This window comes from Danio aesculapii, chromosome 18 (assembly GCF_903798145.1).
Source record: "Danio aesculapii chromosome 18, fDanAes4.1, whole genome shotgun sequence".
Classification (NCBI taxonomy): domain Eukaryota; kingdom Metazoa; phylum Chordata; class Actinopteri; order Cypriniformes; family Danionidae; genus Danio; species Danio aesculapii.
This window is the reverse complement of record NC_079452.1, coordinates 45,471,451-45,487,831: the sequence shown is the minus strand read 5'-3', so window position 1 is coordinate 45,487,831 and position 16,381 is coordinate 45,471,451. Positions and strand designations below refer to the sequence as shown.

Here is a 16,381-nt window from a genome sequence, read left to right as displayed (position 1 = left end):
AATACTAAATAACAATCATGCTGCATTACAATTGTTTTCTAAATTTCTACTGTAAATGTATCAAAATTCAATTTAGATTACTAGTAATGTGCATTAGTGACATCATTTTTTTAAACCTTTTTACTTTATCACAATAGTTTAGTTACATTTTGCAAGGGGCAAATATGTGTGACATTTTTATATATTATTTATTTATTTATTTATTTACATTTTTCCCTCAAGCATTGTTATTTTTTGTCTGTTATTGATGTTAAAAAAAACTTGATAGCAATAGTATAAACAGTATACGCCCTTTTGTTTATGCAAGCTGTATACAAGTGAACAAATAATGAATCAAGTTTTCTAATATTTTTACCCACAGGCACCTGCAGAACTCAAGTCACGCTGCACCGTTTGTGATTGTGTCAGAGGAGGCCATTGCTAAAGGAATCAGGAGGATTGTGGCAGTGACTGGAGCAGAGGCTCAGAAGGTTAGAGGAGATCATGGATATGCACGCTATTATTGTTTTTTGCAAATCTAGAACCAGTTCTTGCTGTCTGTTTGTTTGAGTGTTGTGTGTGAGAGGGACACAATACAAGGATTAAACATGTCAATTCATAGTTTTGATCTGACACACCTTTATAGGATGGTTCCTTTTAAGCTTTCATATAAAGTTTTTCAGTGGGCTTATAATGTCTGGGGTAAACATTTTTGTCAAACAATAAATTGGACACACCCATAACGGACACATCAGTTTTGAAGCAGTTATATTCTATCAAATGTGCGCTTCTAATTCAAACCGACCGCTACTTTACGTAGGAGTGCAGTCCCCCCGCCCACCAATATTGATTGACAGGCATGTCATCATATCCTCAGTTTGTTGATTCACGTCCGCCATTTTCAGCGTGAGTCGAAGCGATATCACTAAGGAACACCCTTGCTCTATTTTTAGATGCAAGGCTCATTGGGCTCAACACAAGAGCAACATTCTCCACATTATCGCTCTAATCGGAATTATTGGTTGTATCTTTAGGTAGGTTTGCAAACATGTGTACTTCTCATTTAGTCTACCTTATACTTCAGCCGTTTGCATTTCTCGCGATCCCAGAAGCTCCCTGTGATCTTAACTAGGTGCTGCTGTACCTGACACTGTGCCATGTGTTTTAGAATTCTAAACATAGGTTTCTATCAGGGTACACACAACGGCGCGACGATTCGGGACACTTCATGTTTCTGCCGCGCCACAGAGAGTGTCTGGTGTGCAGTGTCGCGATCTCAGATTAGTTCATCCACACATTTTAATCTGATTCGCCAACTTGTTTAAAGAACCAAATTAGCCAGAAATCAGTTATCAAGATTAAAAAAATCCAGGATCTGTCAGATCATCTTAGATCATTTAAGTGAGGTACGAAGAATGGACCCCCAGGACTCTGCAGCAGTCATATGACCAAAACTATGAATTCCTACTTGTTAGTGTAGTCTGATATACAAACATTTCATTCTATTGAGGCAGTTCTTTTACACAAATCAACTATGATGTGTAAGTGATGTACTTTAGATTTGTGATAAGTAAATCAGTGTTTTTTGACTGATGCATGTTCACAATAAAAACAAATGCATGTTCACAATAGTGGGTTGAAAATACTGCAAAACTATTTCTTGACAGTTGTTTCTACTTGTGTGTTGTCAGGCCCAGAGGAAAGCTGATGCGCTGAAGCTGGGTCTTGATGCTCTTGCAGAGAAAGTGAAGGCTCAGAGCATCCCAAACAAAGACGTTCAAAAGGAGATCGCTGATATGACAGAGGTGAGCTCAACCCACACATGTTCTGCTTTCGTCTAACTGGAATAAACCATTTGTCTAAACTCTAGTGGATCTGTGTGTGTCTGTGTATTCATATATACAGTCTCTTGGCACTGCAGTGATCTCTCAGTGGCGCAAAGACGAGATGAGGGAATCTCTGAAGGGTTTGAAAAAGATCATGGATGACCTGGATCGTGCCAGCAAGGCTGATGTGCAGAAGAGGGTATATGATCATTTTTTTTAATTGTATTTATTTGAGATGGACTTAACAAGTTTACACTTTACAAACAATATACATTGGTTTAAATGTTAAATCAGACTAATAAACACCTTTCCAAGGGAGGCTTGACAATTAAAAAAATACACGATTCAAATTATACAAACCCATTAAAATTATAATGCATTTATCAATACATATAGACATTATTATAATTATTTAGGAACAAAAGCTATAAGGCAAAGGCAACATGATCAAACAATAAATTAATAATAGACTATTTATGTAAACACTGCTGTTTTCTTTTTAACCACTTTTTTAAGTACTCTATAAAAACAGTTAGATTTTCTTTATATTAGGCAAGCATGTAAAGCATTCCACAGTTTTTTTATAGATGCCTGAATGTAGGCATTTAGGCTGCATTTACACTGCAAATTTTGAGGGTTAATTCCGATTTTGTGACTGTATCCCAATTATTATTATTTATTTTATTTTATTTATTTTTTTGATGACCCACATACATCATCTTTTAAAAGTGACTCGTATCCGATTGCATTTACACAGCACACGGCAAAGGTGCACTGACCAGGAAAAAAAGAGCAGGTACTGACTGACAGCTGATAATAAGAGCGCCCTTTTCTCCGTTTCTGTATTTAATCTGTTAGCAGGGTTTCATTTTTAAAAAAAATCTTTTTGACAAGTTGTTTTGCTAGTCATAGTCATAGCAAAGCATAGTTTATGACAAAAAGTTCTCATTTGGCCGTCTTTTAATCTAGGCCCTTTTAAACTATGTATGCAACAGTTTTATATTAGTTTATATTGGTTAAGTGGCGGATATTGTGCTGTCTCCCTCTCTCTCGTTAACATGCTTAAATACTTGTGCTACATGACAATATAAGCTTTTTTAGTCCTTGTGTATGAGATTTAAGGTTTGCGACTCTGACACTTTCATTTCAGAACAGACTTCAGCAGAGTTGACCTCATTCGCTACAGTTTTTAATGAGGCGCAACTCGCATTGACAGGTGAAAATCCGATTTACCTGCTTACTCTGCAGACATGAGGGCACGGATCCGATTCATATCAGATAAATTTCCACCTATGACAAGGCCTGAATTGGATTCGAGTAAATCGGTATCCATGCTTACACGTACATGGGCCATATCTGTGCCATGTGGGAGAAAAAATCAGAATTGAGTCACTTGAACCATGCAGTGTAAACGCAGCCTTAGTCACAGAGACTTGTTGGAAAACAAAAGAACTCAAATAAGTTTTCAATTTAGGTTCTGGAAAAAACAAAGGAAATCATCGATAGCAACCCTAACCAGCCTCTGATCGTGATGGAGATGGAGAGTGGAGCGTCTGCAAAGGTAACACTCACATCTTCTCAAATTGGAAGAATTCTATAGTTTTAGCAAGTGCCCTTGATTAAAAAGTCGACATTTGTCTGTTTCCAAAGGCTTTGAATGAGTCTCTGAAGATGCTGAAGACAAATTCACCACAGACCGCTGCTATGCTTTTCACCGTGGACAATGATGCGGGAAAGATTATCTGCTTGTGCCAAGTGCCTCAGGTAAATGGGCTCAGGAAAACATCATTCTGTAAAAGTTAGGCAGCTAGTGCTCTCTGCGGCTCTAAGATGCTCACTCACTGAACCTAAGCAGTTTTCTACATAGGAGACTACATGGGAAAACTAGGATTTAGCAAGAGGTGCAAGGGTGCTCATCCTGTGGTCTTGTGTGGGTCCTAGTGTCCCAGTATAGAGATGGAGACTCAATACTGTAACAAGGCTGTATTAGACTACTAGATGCATTCGCAGCATATTCAATGTGTGACTAATGTGACGTCATCCCATTGTTGGCAAACGTTCGATTTGGGTATGCATGACATTATTTCAAGTTTGCATGCGGCTAGAAGTATAGATCAGCTTTCAGTGAGAACTATCTTTAAGATGAAGTGTTAAACAGAGTTCCTGAGCGCCCTTTGAAAAGAAGTAGGGGTGTTTTGGATGTCTCCTTTGTTTGTCACACCCATTACGGGTCTTTCAGTCTCTGCTAATGAGCTGATGATCTGAATCAAGTGTGTTTGGTTAAGGAGACACAGAAAATGTGCAGAGCTGGTGGTCCTCCAGGACCGTGGTTGAGAAGCACTGTCTTAAAGTATTAAGCCAGTTCTTTAACAGACATCATTACTGCCTGCAGCAAAGGTTTTTATTAATTACATTTTTAACTCAATATGTGCTCAAAGGGTTGTCAGGAACACAGTTTAACAAAAGAAATTGATCAAAAAAAGTTGGTGCAAGTTAAAGAGCTGAAGCATACAATTTGTAAGAAATCAATACTTCTGTTCAGCATTTATGCATTCTATTGATCAAAAGTGACATTGGACATTTAGGGTGGTTTGATTAAAAAAAGCTGTGGCTGCAGTTGCTCAGTTAGTGTGGTTCATTTGAAAAAGTGTGAACACCAAACAAGCAGAGCAAGACTGCTGAAAAGCCGCCTTATCAATGAATTCTAGTGTGGCTCGGCTGAAATATGAAAACAACACACCATCAAAACCCAACGTTCTCAACAGGCCCATTGCTCTTTAAAATGTGGCCTGCAGCTGCGCAGGCTGATCAGCTCTCATGTTACTGCTTATAGTGAAGCACTAGGGCTCCTGAAATGTCACGGTACAATGGTCACTGTTCAGTTCATGTGCCCTCTTGACGAATACAGAATACATTCACAAAGAACGCGTTTTTCTGTCAGAAAACGCAACACCGCAGCGCTCACCGGTGGCTCTGCTATTTTCCTGGTGTCATGACAACTTGCTACATGTAAACAGAAGCGCTCAACTCAAGTCCCGCCTCTGACTTCTGATTAGTCCACTTCTCTGAAACTGACAATATGTGTAACAAGTAAGCGCTGCTGTGGGTGAAAGTTGAAATCGTTTTATCGTCACACGGCTTCTAAACATGCAGTTCTGCAAAAGACTCGAATGTATAACAGTCACACGTGTCCGTGAACAATAGAAATTTAAGGTATTGTCCCATCATGTGAGCTCGTAAGTCAGTCTGTTAGTATTCTCTACACATACAAATAATATTGCACAGTTGGATCTGCTGCATGGATGGACATTGTGCTGCATTTTCATTAAGAGATTTCAGTTTTGAAGCTTACTGAATCCTAAATTTCATACATAATATATGTTTTTCTGTTGTTTTGGGAAAAGCCTGAGATTAGTTTAACTATAAATTCCTAATTAGTTTCCTCATTCTAAAGTTTATTTTTAATTATTGTGATTAATTAGTATTTTTGCATCACAAGAAGCTCTTCAGCTCTGTAGCTGAATGTGATAAAACTCTTCTGCCTGTTCAAAATAAACAGAAAAGGCAAGTACTGGAGATTTGTTATTGTACAGTACCAAACCGTGATGACAAAACCAAGATACATAACGACCGAGACTTCAGTGTGTAAGTGGCCCTCTGTATCTCATGGGATTGATATTTGGTCCTTAAGGCCACCGAAGTTGAGAACTACTGATCTAAACAAACCTATGGCAGGACATGATGTCACAAGATGACCAAAAAAGGACAGAATCCCAAACCACATCTGTTCACAGTTGTAAACTTTTATCTTTTATATAATATGTTGATAAATAAATATTTTTGAGCAACAAATGAGCATTTTATAATAATTTCACAATCATTGCAGGACACTTAAGTATTAAAACGATGCCATCGCAGGAATAAATCATATTTTAAAATGCATTCAGATAGAGAACAATGGGGAAAAATGTATATGTAATCTATTCAAATGTAATTGTGCTGTCTTTAATTCATATTTAATGCCGGTTGTGTATGATTCTTTATCCTGTTTCCTCTGAAATGAGCAACCTCAAAGGTGGAATGGAATGCTATTTTGTGTTCACTTGCACATTTAATTCTATCTGACTTGCATGGTTCTAGATAAAAGCATGGGTATCCACTTCACATTACATTTTGTGTTTCCAGGATGTTGCAAACCGAGGCTTAAAGGCCAGCGAGTGGGTTCAGGAAGTTTGCCCTCTGCTGGATGGAAAAGGAGGCGGTAAAGAAATGTCCGCACAGGCCACAGGCAGAAACACACAATGCATACAGGAGGCTCTGCAGCTGGCATCTGAGTTTGCCCGGCTCAAACTAGGTGAAAACTAAGAGCCAAGATTTGAATTTAGTGTTAATGGGTCAAATCTGGAAAGAAGTCCTTTAGTTTAGTCTTAATCCCCCTCCTGTCCTGTTCCAGCTCTGCCTGCTGAATTTTCGAACAGGACATTCCAGGCTGGAAAAATGTAAAAACTGTACAGAAATGTATCAATTGTCAATTACGGATAGGACAGGAAATGATTAGACTCACTTGGTTAACTGAGGCATTGCAGAGCGAAACGAGTATATCAGCTGATCCATAAAACCGTCCTGACTCGCTGATGTAAAAGCACATAGGACTGTGCATGCTTTCTGATTGGGTTCTTGCATTATGATTGGCAGCGTAATGTTGTTCTGCTAGCTAAAATCCTCCTCATGGTCATTTTTCTGAACATACTAAAGGGAAAGGAAAAATCTTTGTCATTATCATTCTAGTAGAAGTCTTTATCATGATTTTCCATTACATTTGTGGATATGCTGGTCTGTCTCTTTAAAAAGGAGGGATGTCTTGAATGAATTTGTCAACTGTTAAACTTTCACTAGTTCCTCTAGCATCTGTTTTGGGGAAATGAGCCATCAGTCATCTGTCACATGAAATGTATCACTTGTTAACATGAAAAATAATAAATGGCAATAATTTCAAATTCATAAATTACTTTTTATTGATTTAATTGGGATTCAAGTCACTCATCATTATTTTGGCATACTGTCTTGTGGATTTAATGCAAACTCTATAATTAAAAAGATAGTTTATCCAGAAATTAACATTTAAGTCAATCAATAACTGTCAAAGCTTTTACAAGTTAGAATTTGCACTATTTTGGACAAACAATACTAGTGGGTCGTCCTTGTACTATACATTCTGAGCACAAAAGCAGAACATGCTTGCGTTGTAATTTCTATAAATGGATGTACCAGACTTTCAGACAAATGCTCCAGTCAAGCTTAAACCCATAATTATAAGTTTGCACAATGGCTAGGGAAAAATACAGAAATAAAGAGCTAAAGTTAGTCATTGCTTAGTGAGGGACTCAGACTGAGCTGACACAGGGCTGGCAACTTCAGGTTTAACTGTACTTTACCGTTTTAAAGCGGTACCATTAAACATATTTGCATAATGTGATTAAAGGAACAGAGTTCCATAAAATCATGAGTATGATGGTCTGAAAATTACTGCATCCAAGCAGCTCCAAAAAAAAAAAAAAAAAAAAATTAATAATATATATATATATATATATATATATATATATATATATATATATATATATATATATATATATATATATATATATATATATATATATATATATATATATTTATATATATATATATTTATAGCTTATTTACATATAGGCTGGGCAATATGTTTATTATTTAAATTTTCGCTGAGTTGCATAATATATTATTGTGTTTTCTACTTTATATTTGAATAATTATAAAAACAATATTTGTTTTGCCAAATAAATGGTGCCCAATGTGACAATGTTCATTATTAAAGGATTTGAAAACCGAATTAGTTAACCGTGTATGCAATACATTGTGTAAAAAAGTTTGACATTCTAACATTACCATTTAAAACAAACCAAATCACCAGGCAATTTGATTAACCCATTGCATACTTTACAGAAACTTACTTGTACATTTATTGTCCAGTAACATTTTGTGTTAATCTTGTTCACCCCCCAAAAAATATTTCTGCCCTCCACCTGTTAATGTTTTTAATTACAAAAAAATTCCACCCTCCACCGCAGTGTGTACTGTGAAGTTTGGCGACAAAGCAGGCAAAACAGAAGCTCACGCACCCCTGACAACATGGAAACATGTTTCACGGCATTCCAGATGGAGTAATAACGTCACCTGTGAAATGTAAGTTACTCACTTAATAAAACATACCTGAACAGTCTAAACAGGGTACCTGGCTGCAGGCAGCAGTTAGCCTGTCAGAGCCAAAAGAATGGGGCAAACCTCTTCATACTACGTGTTAGCTTAGCGATATCGTTATTAAATATATAAATAACTTATTGTTCAGTCATTCAAAGCTCTATTACAGCTTGAATATTAAATTTCTCCGCTCCAGCTTTTAACTTCCGCCATTTTTTTCTGACGCGCTTTAAACAACATTTGTTTATATTAACATAAAACATCATTGTTCCAAGATATAATTTATGAAAATATATCACTATTTTGAGGTAAGTCACTTGGCTACAGTTTGTCACCGCAGTGACCCGCGGCTGCTGTAGGCCTGCTCATCTGCTTTAATGTGGTATGTGCTGTGCGTTAAAGGACACAAGACCAACCATTTTAACATGTTTATTCCTTACAGTAGCATTAAAGATAAAAACAGTCCATAATTACACAAATACTGAGGTTGTGAAAGTAAAGAAGGAGCACTGACCAATAATCACGATATCAACACTAATGAGAGGTTAATGAGAGCAAACACAGTGAGGATATGTACAGTCTGTGCTGAAGGATTCCTTCACATGGAGAACAGGATTCAACATCATTCAAGTTGATAGTGGAGTCTGTCCGGAAAAACTGGAGCCTCATTTTTATACTTCATATCAGGGTTTTATGCTGCCGTTTTATTTTTAAATGGAAAACAAAGGCTTGGAAAAATGTTAATAAAACAAAGAGATGCATCAATCGCTCAACGTTTCTATCTCGAAGATACAATCATGTGCATGATTGTGGGAAAAAAAGCAGCAAAGAAAATGAAAAAGCAGTTAAATTTCACAGGCTTGGTAATCTTCATCTCATTCAATATTTCACAGCCTCTGCATCCTGCACACAATTCAGCGAAGATGATACGAAGTACAAGAAAAAGCTCTCTCAATGTGACAATAAGGATGCACAAAGACTGATAATTTAGTGCTATGTACATTGGCAGGAGCATAAAGAAAATCGGGACCATTTGGAATTGATCTCTTCACGCAATTTGGCCAAAGAACATATCAAATAGTGGTGGACATAATGTAGTCTTTCATAAATTGCTTCGCAGCAGGCTACAATCCTCCCGTGGCACAAAAACAAGACGAGAAACATTTCTCCTTGCCAACTAATACCATCCAGGATTAATAAATGCTTTAAAGATTAATACGAGAACTTCACGAGCCAACTTATTTTCTTTAATCCAAAGACATAAAACTCGGAACAACAGCAGCAACCAAAAAAAAAAAAACAGGTTTAGTCATGGGATAAAACTCTTTGGTGATGAGAGGGCAGCCATCCTACATATCCATGATATTAGAATTTCACTGTGAAATGCCCAATAATAATCCCTCAGAATAGGCTTAAATATAATAAAGCCACTGCAGCATTCGGTGTTGAATTTTATTCCGAGATATGTTAGTCAAAAGACAATTACGCTTTATTGACAATGTATAAAAGCACTTAGTGTGCCACAGGTCTAGATTTTCAAAGGGTTCAAGAGACTTTTTTCCATTGAATACAAGTAGGTAGCTCTTAAAAATCAAGATTGGAGAAGGTTTTCAGGTGAGAGAGCTTTTCCCACCCTGATCCCGAAGGCACGGCGCTTCAGCTTAGCTTAAAGTAGAACAGACACAAGGATGGTGGCGCACAGGAGAAGCCGTGAATCATGTGTGGGTGGAGGACAGCTGGTGGGTAGACGATCCGTGCCCTATTTTAGAGCCCAGATTTGTGCGCGTGAATGTGTGTCAATAAATGGTCTGTAAGAAGGCTAAAGGAACAATAGCATGTGTTTATGCGTCTTATAATGAGGTTAGCTGTGCTCTGGAGAGGGGACGTGTCCAGAAGCGAGGACAAGGCACGCAAGCATGTAACATGTGTGCGCATTTACACACTGAAGTAGCTGATATGTTTACATTTTGAAAAAAACTACAACTACTGAACCTGAAAGTCAAAACTCAGACTAGGCCAAGCAGAAAGCTACAGAACGCCTAAAAGGGAAGTGATGGGGGAAAACAATTGAGATGGGAAGAAAACTAAAACTGTTTCTTGGGGAACGAACCAGCGGAAAGTTTCTCTAGGGAAACACAAAGTCATTGAAATGCCTTTTACCCCCCAAAACTTTTTAGTTCCTTGCAAAACTTTAAAAATCCTCTTAAGAAACTTAGCATTTGCTCACAAAGTGGTCATTGCAAATAAGTAGGCTACCGCAGAAAATCTTTGCTTTTCATTAAATGCTTAAAAACAAAACCTGTTGCAAAGAACTTTCACTCAATATGTAGATATTTTGCAAGGAATTACAATTAGCAATAGCTCGCAAAATGTTTCCTTTCATCAGAATAACTCGTCACTTCTCAAAATGTGTGTTCACTTTCAAAGCAAACAGAGTTTCTCAGGGGAACGCTACCATTTTGCAAGCCACTTCCGAATTTCTCAGCACAACTAAAAGTTTAGAAGACACAGCATTTCCTGCTCACCTCATATTTTTTTCCTAGCAAGTCCCAATTAGGGGCTGCACAGAAAGCCCTAGGCAGTCTTGCAGGCATTCTTAATCTTTCTGCTTTCCTTTTAAACAATATAATGTAATAAATTATACAAGAAAAACTATACAAATTATACCATAACCTGATGTGAAATGACTGAACAGCAGCAAAGTAGTGTCTACATGCTTTCAAAAAACTATCAATCAATGATGTCCACCAATCTGTCAGCTAGTCTGTATCGCAAAATGACATCAGACTTTACAATCGAACGCCTATCGCCATTTTTTATCATCACCTAACACTATTAGATTAAAGAGAGTAGTGTGCTGTAGATCAGGAATGAAGCTCTACCACTGTTCACAGTGCATTTCTAAAACAATCACCACAGTTTTATTAGCGTCACTTTCTAAATGTACTCCAAATATACTGAATATATTGCTCATGTGTGTTCACATTGGACTGTCAGTGGTTTTCGGTTTCTGGTGTTGAGTATCAATCTATCCCTCCTCCTCAGACCAGAGGAACCATCAGTGCCCAAATGTGATTAGCAAAAAACGAAGTGGAAAGACAAAGCTGTTGCTGTGGCACACAGTAAGAGCAAACTGTTAGCATGATAATCGGAAACACAAACAACCAAAACTGTCCTTTAGGACAAAATAAAGCTCCATTTAACAGCAGGACCACAACTTCCCCTCAGCCATATACGTCCAGTCTAATTTCAACACTATATTGGTGGTGAAAAAACCTACCACTATGATTAAGCTTTTAGTTAAAGGGACAGTTCACCTTAAAACTATCATCATGTCATTTATTCATCTTTTTGATACTTCAAGCGACTCTCAAGTTTTTGACCCCCATTGGCTTTCACTGACAAAAACTGCTTTAATCTGCAAAACACCAAGATATTTTGTAGATTTAAGTCAATCATACAGGTTTGTAAAGACATATTGGTGAGTAAATGGGGTGAACTCTCGCTTTAATAAATCACAGAACTACTATGATGAACTATAGTGACCGTTGGTCTCACTCATCTAGCTGGCCATTAGACCAATGGGAAAGAGTTCCTGCATCATTACTAGTCAGCAAATGTCATAAATATGAGTTAATTCCATTCCCAGCACAAAAACCTAACATGCTGTTTAGTGATGAAATATTAGCGTTCCTTGCCAAGTTAAGTTCCTTGTCCTAGTTGAGGTAGGCCTGCAAGGAAAAGCACATTTACTGGCATCTCGTCTCAAAACCACCACATCATGGGAAGATGATGCCCAGGATCCCGTCCGCTCGGGACAGCATCGAATGGTAATAAGATCATGAAACATTACTTCTTGATCACGTTTAACAGGCACACTAAGTGTGTCAAGTGGATAATGGGTGGTTTTGTTAATGGTAGTCCATCAGTTGGTCCATTTATATGCACCTGGTGCCCAGATTCACTTTCCAGGAAAGACTGAGATCTTGCCAGCCTTGGCCAGCTTGTCAATGATCTGGGCCTCATAATCGGCATCATGGACGCCTGTTTTGCGAAACTCTCCAGAATAGCGGTTCTGCTCCCAGTAGTGGTGCCAGTTTCCCCGATTGTCCGCCCCGAAACCAAAGACATTCACCTGTGGAGATAATTCAACAAACACATGCACATTACTGTTAGAACTTAAGACAAACCTAGGCTTGATAATAAGAGTTTAGTAGATGGAAATTGCCACACCATGAGCCTCAAACTCCATTGTTTGCTTGTTCTTATGTTAATCCTATGAGCGTAACATCCCAGTGGAATGCAATTACACAAAAAGACTGTTGATTGATTGTTTGTTGATTGATTATTGATTGGCCACTCATCAGTGTTGGGGGTAAAGCATTACAAGTAACGCAAGTTACATAATAAGATTACTTTTCTAAGTAACGAGTAAAGTAATACATTACTTTTAAAAAGTAATAAAATTTGAGTTACTTTTAAAAAAATGTAACTCAAGTTACTTTTTAGATTAAGTAATTAGTTTATAAAAAATAATTTGTTAAATTAAAATTAGTGTAACCACGTTAAATCACACTCAATGAGAAAAGGAGCTCCCCGTGGGAACAGACAAAGACCAAGATGGCAGAGCCTTACATTTTTGTGATGGAAGTATTCTCGTTATTTTGAACACATTGAAGAAAAGATGATAGTCTCAATGGATAGTAATTTTACTGAACTAATAAGTAAAAAATAACAAATAAGCAAACACATTGCTTTCAACTTTCATTAATCTGTATATACGGCATGTATAGGGTCAGGAAGTTCTCAGACGGTAACATTATTCTATTTTTTTTATTAGTTTTTTTAAGGTAAATGATGGTGTAAGTTATACAGTGTGTCGTCAAATGCAGAGCTCCTCTATTAAAAAAAAGTTAAATACCCCGCAAGTTCTGAAAGAGATCAAGCCTTAGGCAAGTATGAAAAAGTAACTCAAAAGTAACATAAATTACTTTCTAGAAAATGTAACTAGGTAATGCAACTAGTTACTTTTTGGGCAGTAACTCAATATTGTAATGCATTACTTTCCCCAACAGTGCCACTTATCCTAGTGAGATTACAACAATGATCATCGTTTTCCTTTTTTCCTCGTTTTTCTAAGACTATATTAAACTGACTATGTATGTGGGACTCTTATATTGAAAATAGGAGAGGCAGGGAGATTAAAGGGCACCATGTATTTACATTGTTTTATATACTGTATATTGCTAGGTGACGTGGACAGAAGTCGAATTGCATCACTGTGTGTACACTAATTCAATGTTTCAAAATTTAAAAGATTATTTGACCATTTGAATTAATGCACCTTTAAAAGCTTTTACAGGTTTTTATAAAATCAAATCAATGCTTTTAGTCTTTTAAATGAAATTCATGATTTAAAACTATATATTTTATTCATATTTTTAATTCATGCAAGGAAGCTTTAAATTGTTCAGAAGCAAAAGTAAACATTTTATATTGTTATAAAATAATGTTTTATCACTCATTTAGAGGTAAATGTACACATATTATTTATAATAATAAAAGTAATTCATGCCTGATTTATGGCTAATTTATGACTGACTGAAAAAATAGTTTAGAGAAAAAAGTTTATCAAATTTTATTTTGCTAATTTTAACTTTATTCAATATAAGGAAGCATTAAATTAATAGAAAGTTGTTGTCACTTTTGTGGGCGGTGTGGTGGCACAGTGGGTAGCGCTGTCACCTAACAGCAAGAAGGTCACTGGTTCGAGCCTCGGCTGGGTCATTTGGCATTTCTGTGTGGAGTTTGCATGTTTCCTACGGGTGCTCCGGTTTCCCTCACAAGTTCAAAAACATGCGCTATAGGTGAATTGGGTAAGCTAAATTCTCCGTTGTGTATGTACGTGAATGAGAGTGTATGGGTGTTTCCCAGTGATGGCTTGCAGCTGTAAGGGCATCCACTGCATGAAACATATGCTGGATAAGTTGGCGATTCATTCCACTGTGGTGACCGCTGATAGCTTTATTAAAGGGACTAAGTCGAAAAGAAAATGAATGAATGATTGAATGAATGAATGAATGTCACTTTTGTTCAAATTAATCCTGAGTAAAAAAAAAAGGAAGTTTGATATTATATTAATAAATTCTAAGTGATTTTGATATGAACTTATAATAGAGTTCAGGTCAAAAGTACGCTAAAGTCTTACCTCATCACATACGTGTAGAGCAAAGAACAGCACGAGCATGCCAGTGGATGGGTAACGTCCATGATGACGTGTCCAGCGGTCATGAATATATTTGAAGAAAGCCGGGTTGAAGATCTGAACCTACAAGACATTATTTGACACGTATGTAGATTTACAGCAGCACTGAGAAAACCGATAAAGACCGAACGCAAGATTGATAGTGTTTATTGTCTGCACTCTGAGAATATAAATCTGTGGGAGAAAGGAATATATTACCTTGTCTTTATCCACACGCAGAAACTGCTTCACCGGAGCATAAGTACTGAGAGAGAGAGAGAGAGAGAGAGAGAGAAAGAATTGAAGAGATCAAGTTTGATAAAGTTCTGGCATTTCTTCATCTTTTCAGAAGAACTTGCGAGATGAACCGCTGCTAACTTTTGAGTGTTTTTCAGTGAAGTGCAGAATGTTGTTGATGAAGTGCTCTGATGTGTGGCAGTGTTTGTGCTTTGAATGATGCATTGTGGGTACGCAACACTGCAGGATGTTCATAGAAAATATATGAAGGTCTCACTGCAGTTTCTTCTGACAGTCGACTAAATTTACTTGAAACGCAATGACTGACAACCAGATTATCATCAAATCCACAGTGTCTGAAAACTGGCAAAATTCTCTAATGTCAACTTTTAACTAATCAACTTTTTTAAACATGTTAAGAGCGCCGTAGGACAGTTGTGTTTAAAAATAAATGAATACTAAATAAAAAATTAAAAGTAAAATATTCATATTAAAAATATCTTAAAAAATAAAAACAATACTTTAAAAATATAAAACAAAACAAATATCTAAATTTAGGTACTAACAAACCAATTTTTCATTAAATCCCCATAGTGTCTGAAAACTGAAAAGAACAACAAATTTGATGATGGAATGTAACATTCTATAGATGTTATGTGCCATGTATGTTTAAATATAAATATAAAAATTAAAATTAAAGTCTTTAAAATGACTTTTAATTGTAATTAAATTAAATTTAAGTCTTTAAAATGACTTAAATAAAATAAACCACAAAATAAATCTAAATTTTAAGGGCACCTATTTTACCCTTTTTTCAAGATTTAAGACGAGTCTTTTGTGTCTCCAGAATGTGTTTGTAAAGTTTCAGCTCAAAATACCCCTCAGATTATTTATTATACCTCTCAGAATATTGGAATTTCAGCTATGAGCACATTGTAACTGTTTTTGCAAATGAGCTAGTTCTCCATCTCCTGTGGTGTCAGATAAACAGCACAGTGACAGACATGAAAGAAGCAGATCTCACGTAACGTTTATGAGAAATACTACAGTAAGAACTTCCCCAATGATTATTTTTTGTGGATTTAATTCAAGCCTTTCTGCAACGATGATTCACACACACACACGCACAGCGCACGTGTTTAGATTTGTACTGTTTCTGCACAGCAAATGTGACAGCATACAATTTAATATCCACCACTGCATAGATATCCGTTATGTTAATGTACAAAGTAATCCTGATCTAACATCCACAAACCGGGATTAAAGTGTCTTTTATATTTCTATTGACATGCGATTTTACTGTCTTTAGCTTATTTTATTACAAAACTGCACTGTTTTAAAAACGTTTTAAACTGGTAAAACTCATTCTTGATCACATTTGATGATGATTAATGATCACAGAGAGATGAACAGATCTTTTAATCCCAGTTGCTTTGTGCACCTCCTGTCTTGTTGATATGATTATATGCGTTACTACTGGATCCTATTTTAACGTTAGGAAATTTAAAAAGAGAGTTATTGTGCTTTTATCAGTCCAATATGACAGTGGACACACTATACCTACACACAGTTCTGTCCAAACAGCTTACAAAAGTTGTTTTTCTTCATAGGTGCCCTTTAGTATAATAAAATAAATCCATTACTCTGTGCGTGAAATCTGAACTGATTAAAGGACAAAATATTAAAATAAAAAATTCATTAATTAAAAAAAATAACTTTAAAAAAAAATAAAAATAAATAAAAAACACATGAAACAAATAACTTATTTAAACTTCTTTTTAAAATTTTTCCCAAATTATGTTGAACAGAACAAAGAAATTTTCACAGTATGTTTGATAATATTTTTATTCTGGGGAAAGTC

At 36.3% G+C, this 16,381-nt stretch overlaps 2 protein-coding genes across 3 annotated transcripts in view; one reads left to right on the top strand and one right to left on the bottom strand.

Annotated features, from left to right (window-relative positions):
• aars1 (alanyl-tRNA synthetase 1) overlaps positions 1–6,326 on the top strand; it is a 30,603-nt gene extending 24,277 nt beyond the window's left edge. The window contains exons 17-22 of the mRNA XM_056478096.1: positions 362–470; positions 1,671–1,784; positions 1,885–2,004; positions 3,280–3,366; positions 3,456–3,569; positions 5,991–6,326. Of these exons, the coding sequence (XP_056334071.1) occupies positions 362–470; positions 1,671–1,784; positions 1,885–2,004; positions 3,280–3,366; positions 3,456–3,569; positions 5,991–6,170 (724 nt within the window). The 3' untranslated portion in view covers positions 6,171–6,326. The remainder of the gene's footprint in view (positions 1–361; positions 471–1,670; positions 1,785–1,884; positions 2,005–3,279; positions 3,367–3,455; positions 3,570–5,990) is intronic.
• A 2,143-nt stretch (positions 6,327–8,469) lies between these two features.
• The window catches only part of st3gal2 (ST3 beta-galactoside alpha-2,3-sialyltransferase 2), a 53,342-nt gene continuing 45,430 nt past the window's right edge, over positions 8,470–16,381 (bottom strand). For both annotated transcript variants that reach the window (XM_056478268.1, XM_056478269.1), the window contains exons 5-7: positions 14,503–14,548; positions 14,248–14,367; positions 8,470–12,174 (exon numbers count right to left, since the gene is read on the bottom strand). In XM_056478268.1, coding sequence (XP_056334243.1) covers positions 12,001–12,174; positions 14,248–14,367; positions 14,503–14,548 — 340 coding nt within the window. In that variant the 3' untranslated portion in view covers positions 8,470–12,000. The remainder of the gene's footprint in view (positions 12,175–14,247; positions 14,368–14,502; positions 14,549–16,381) is intronic.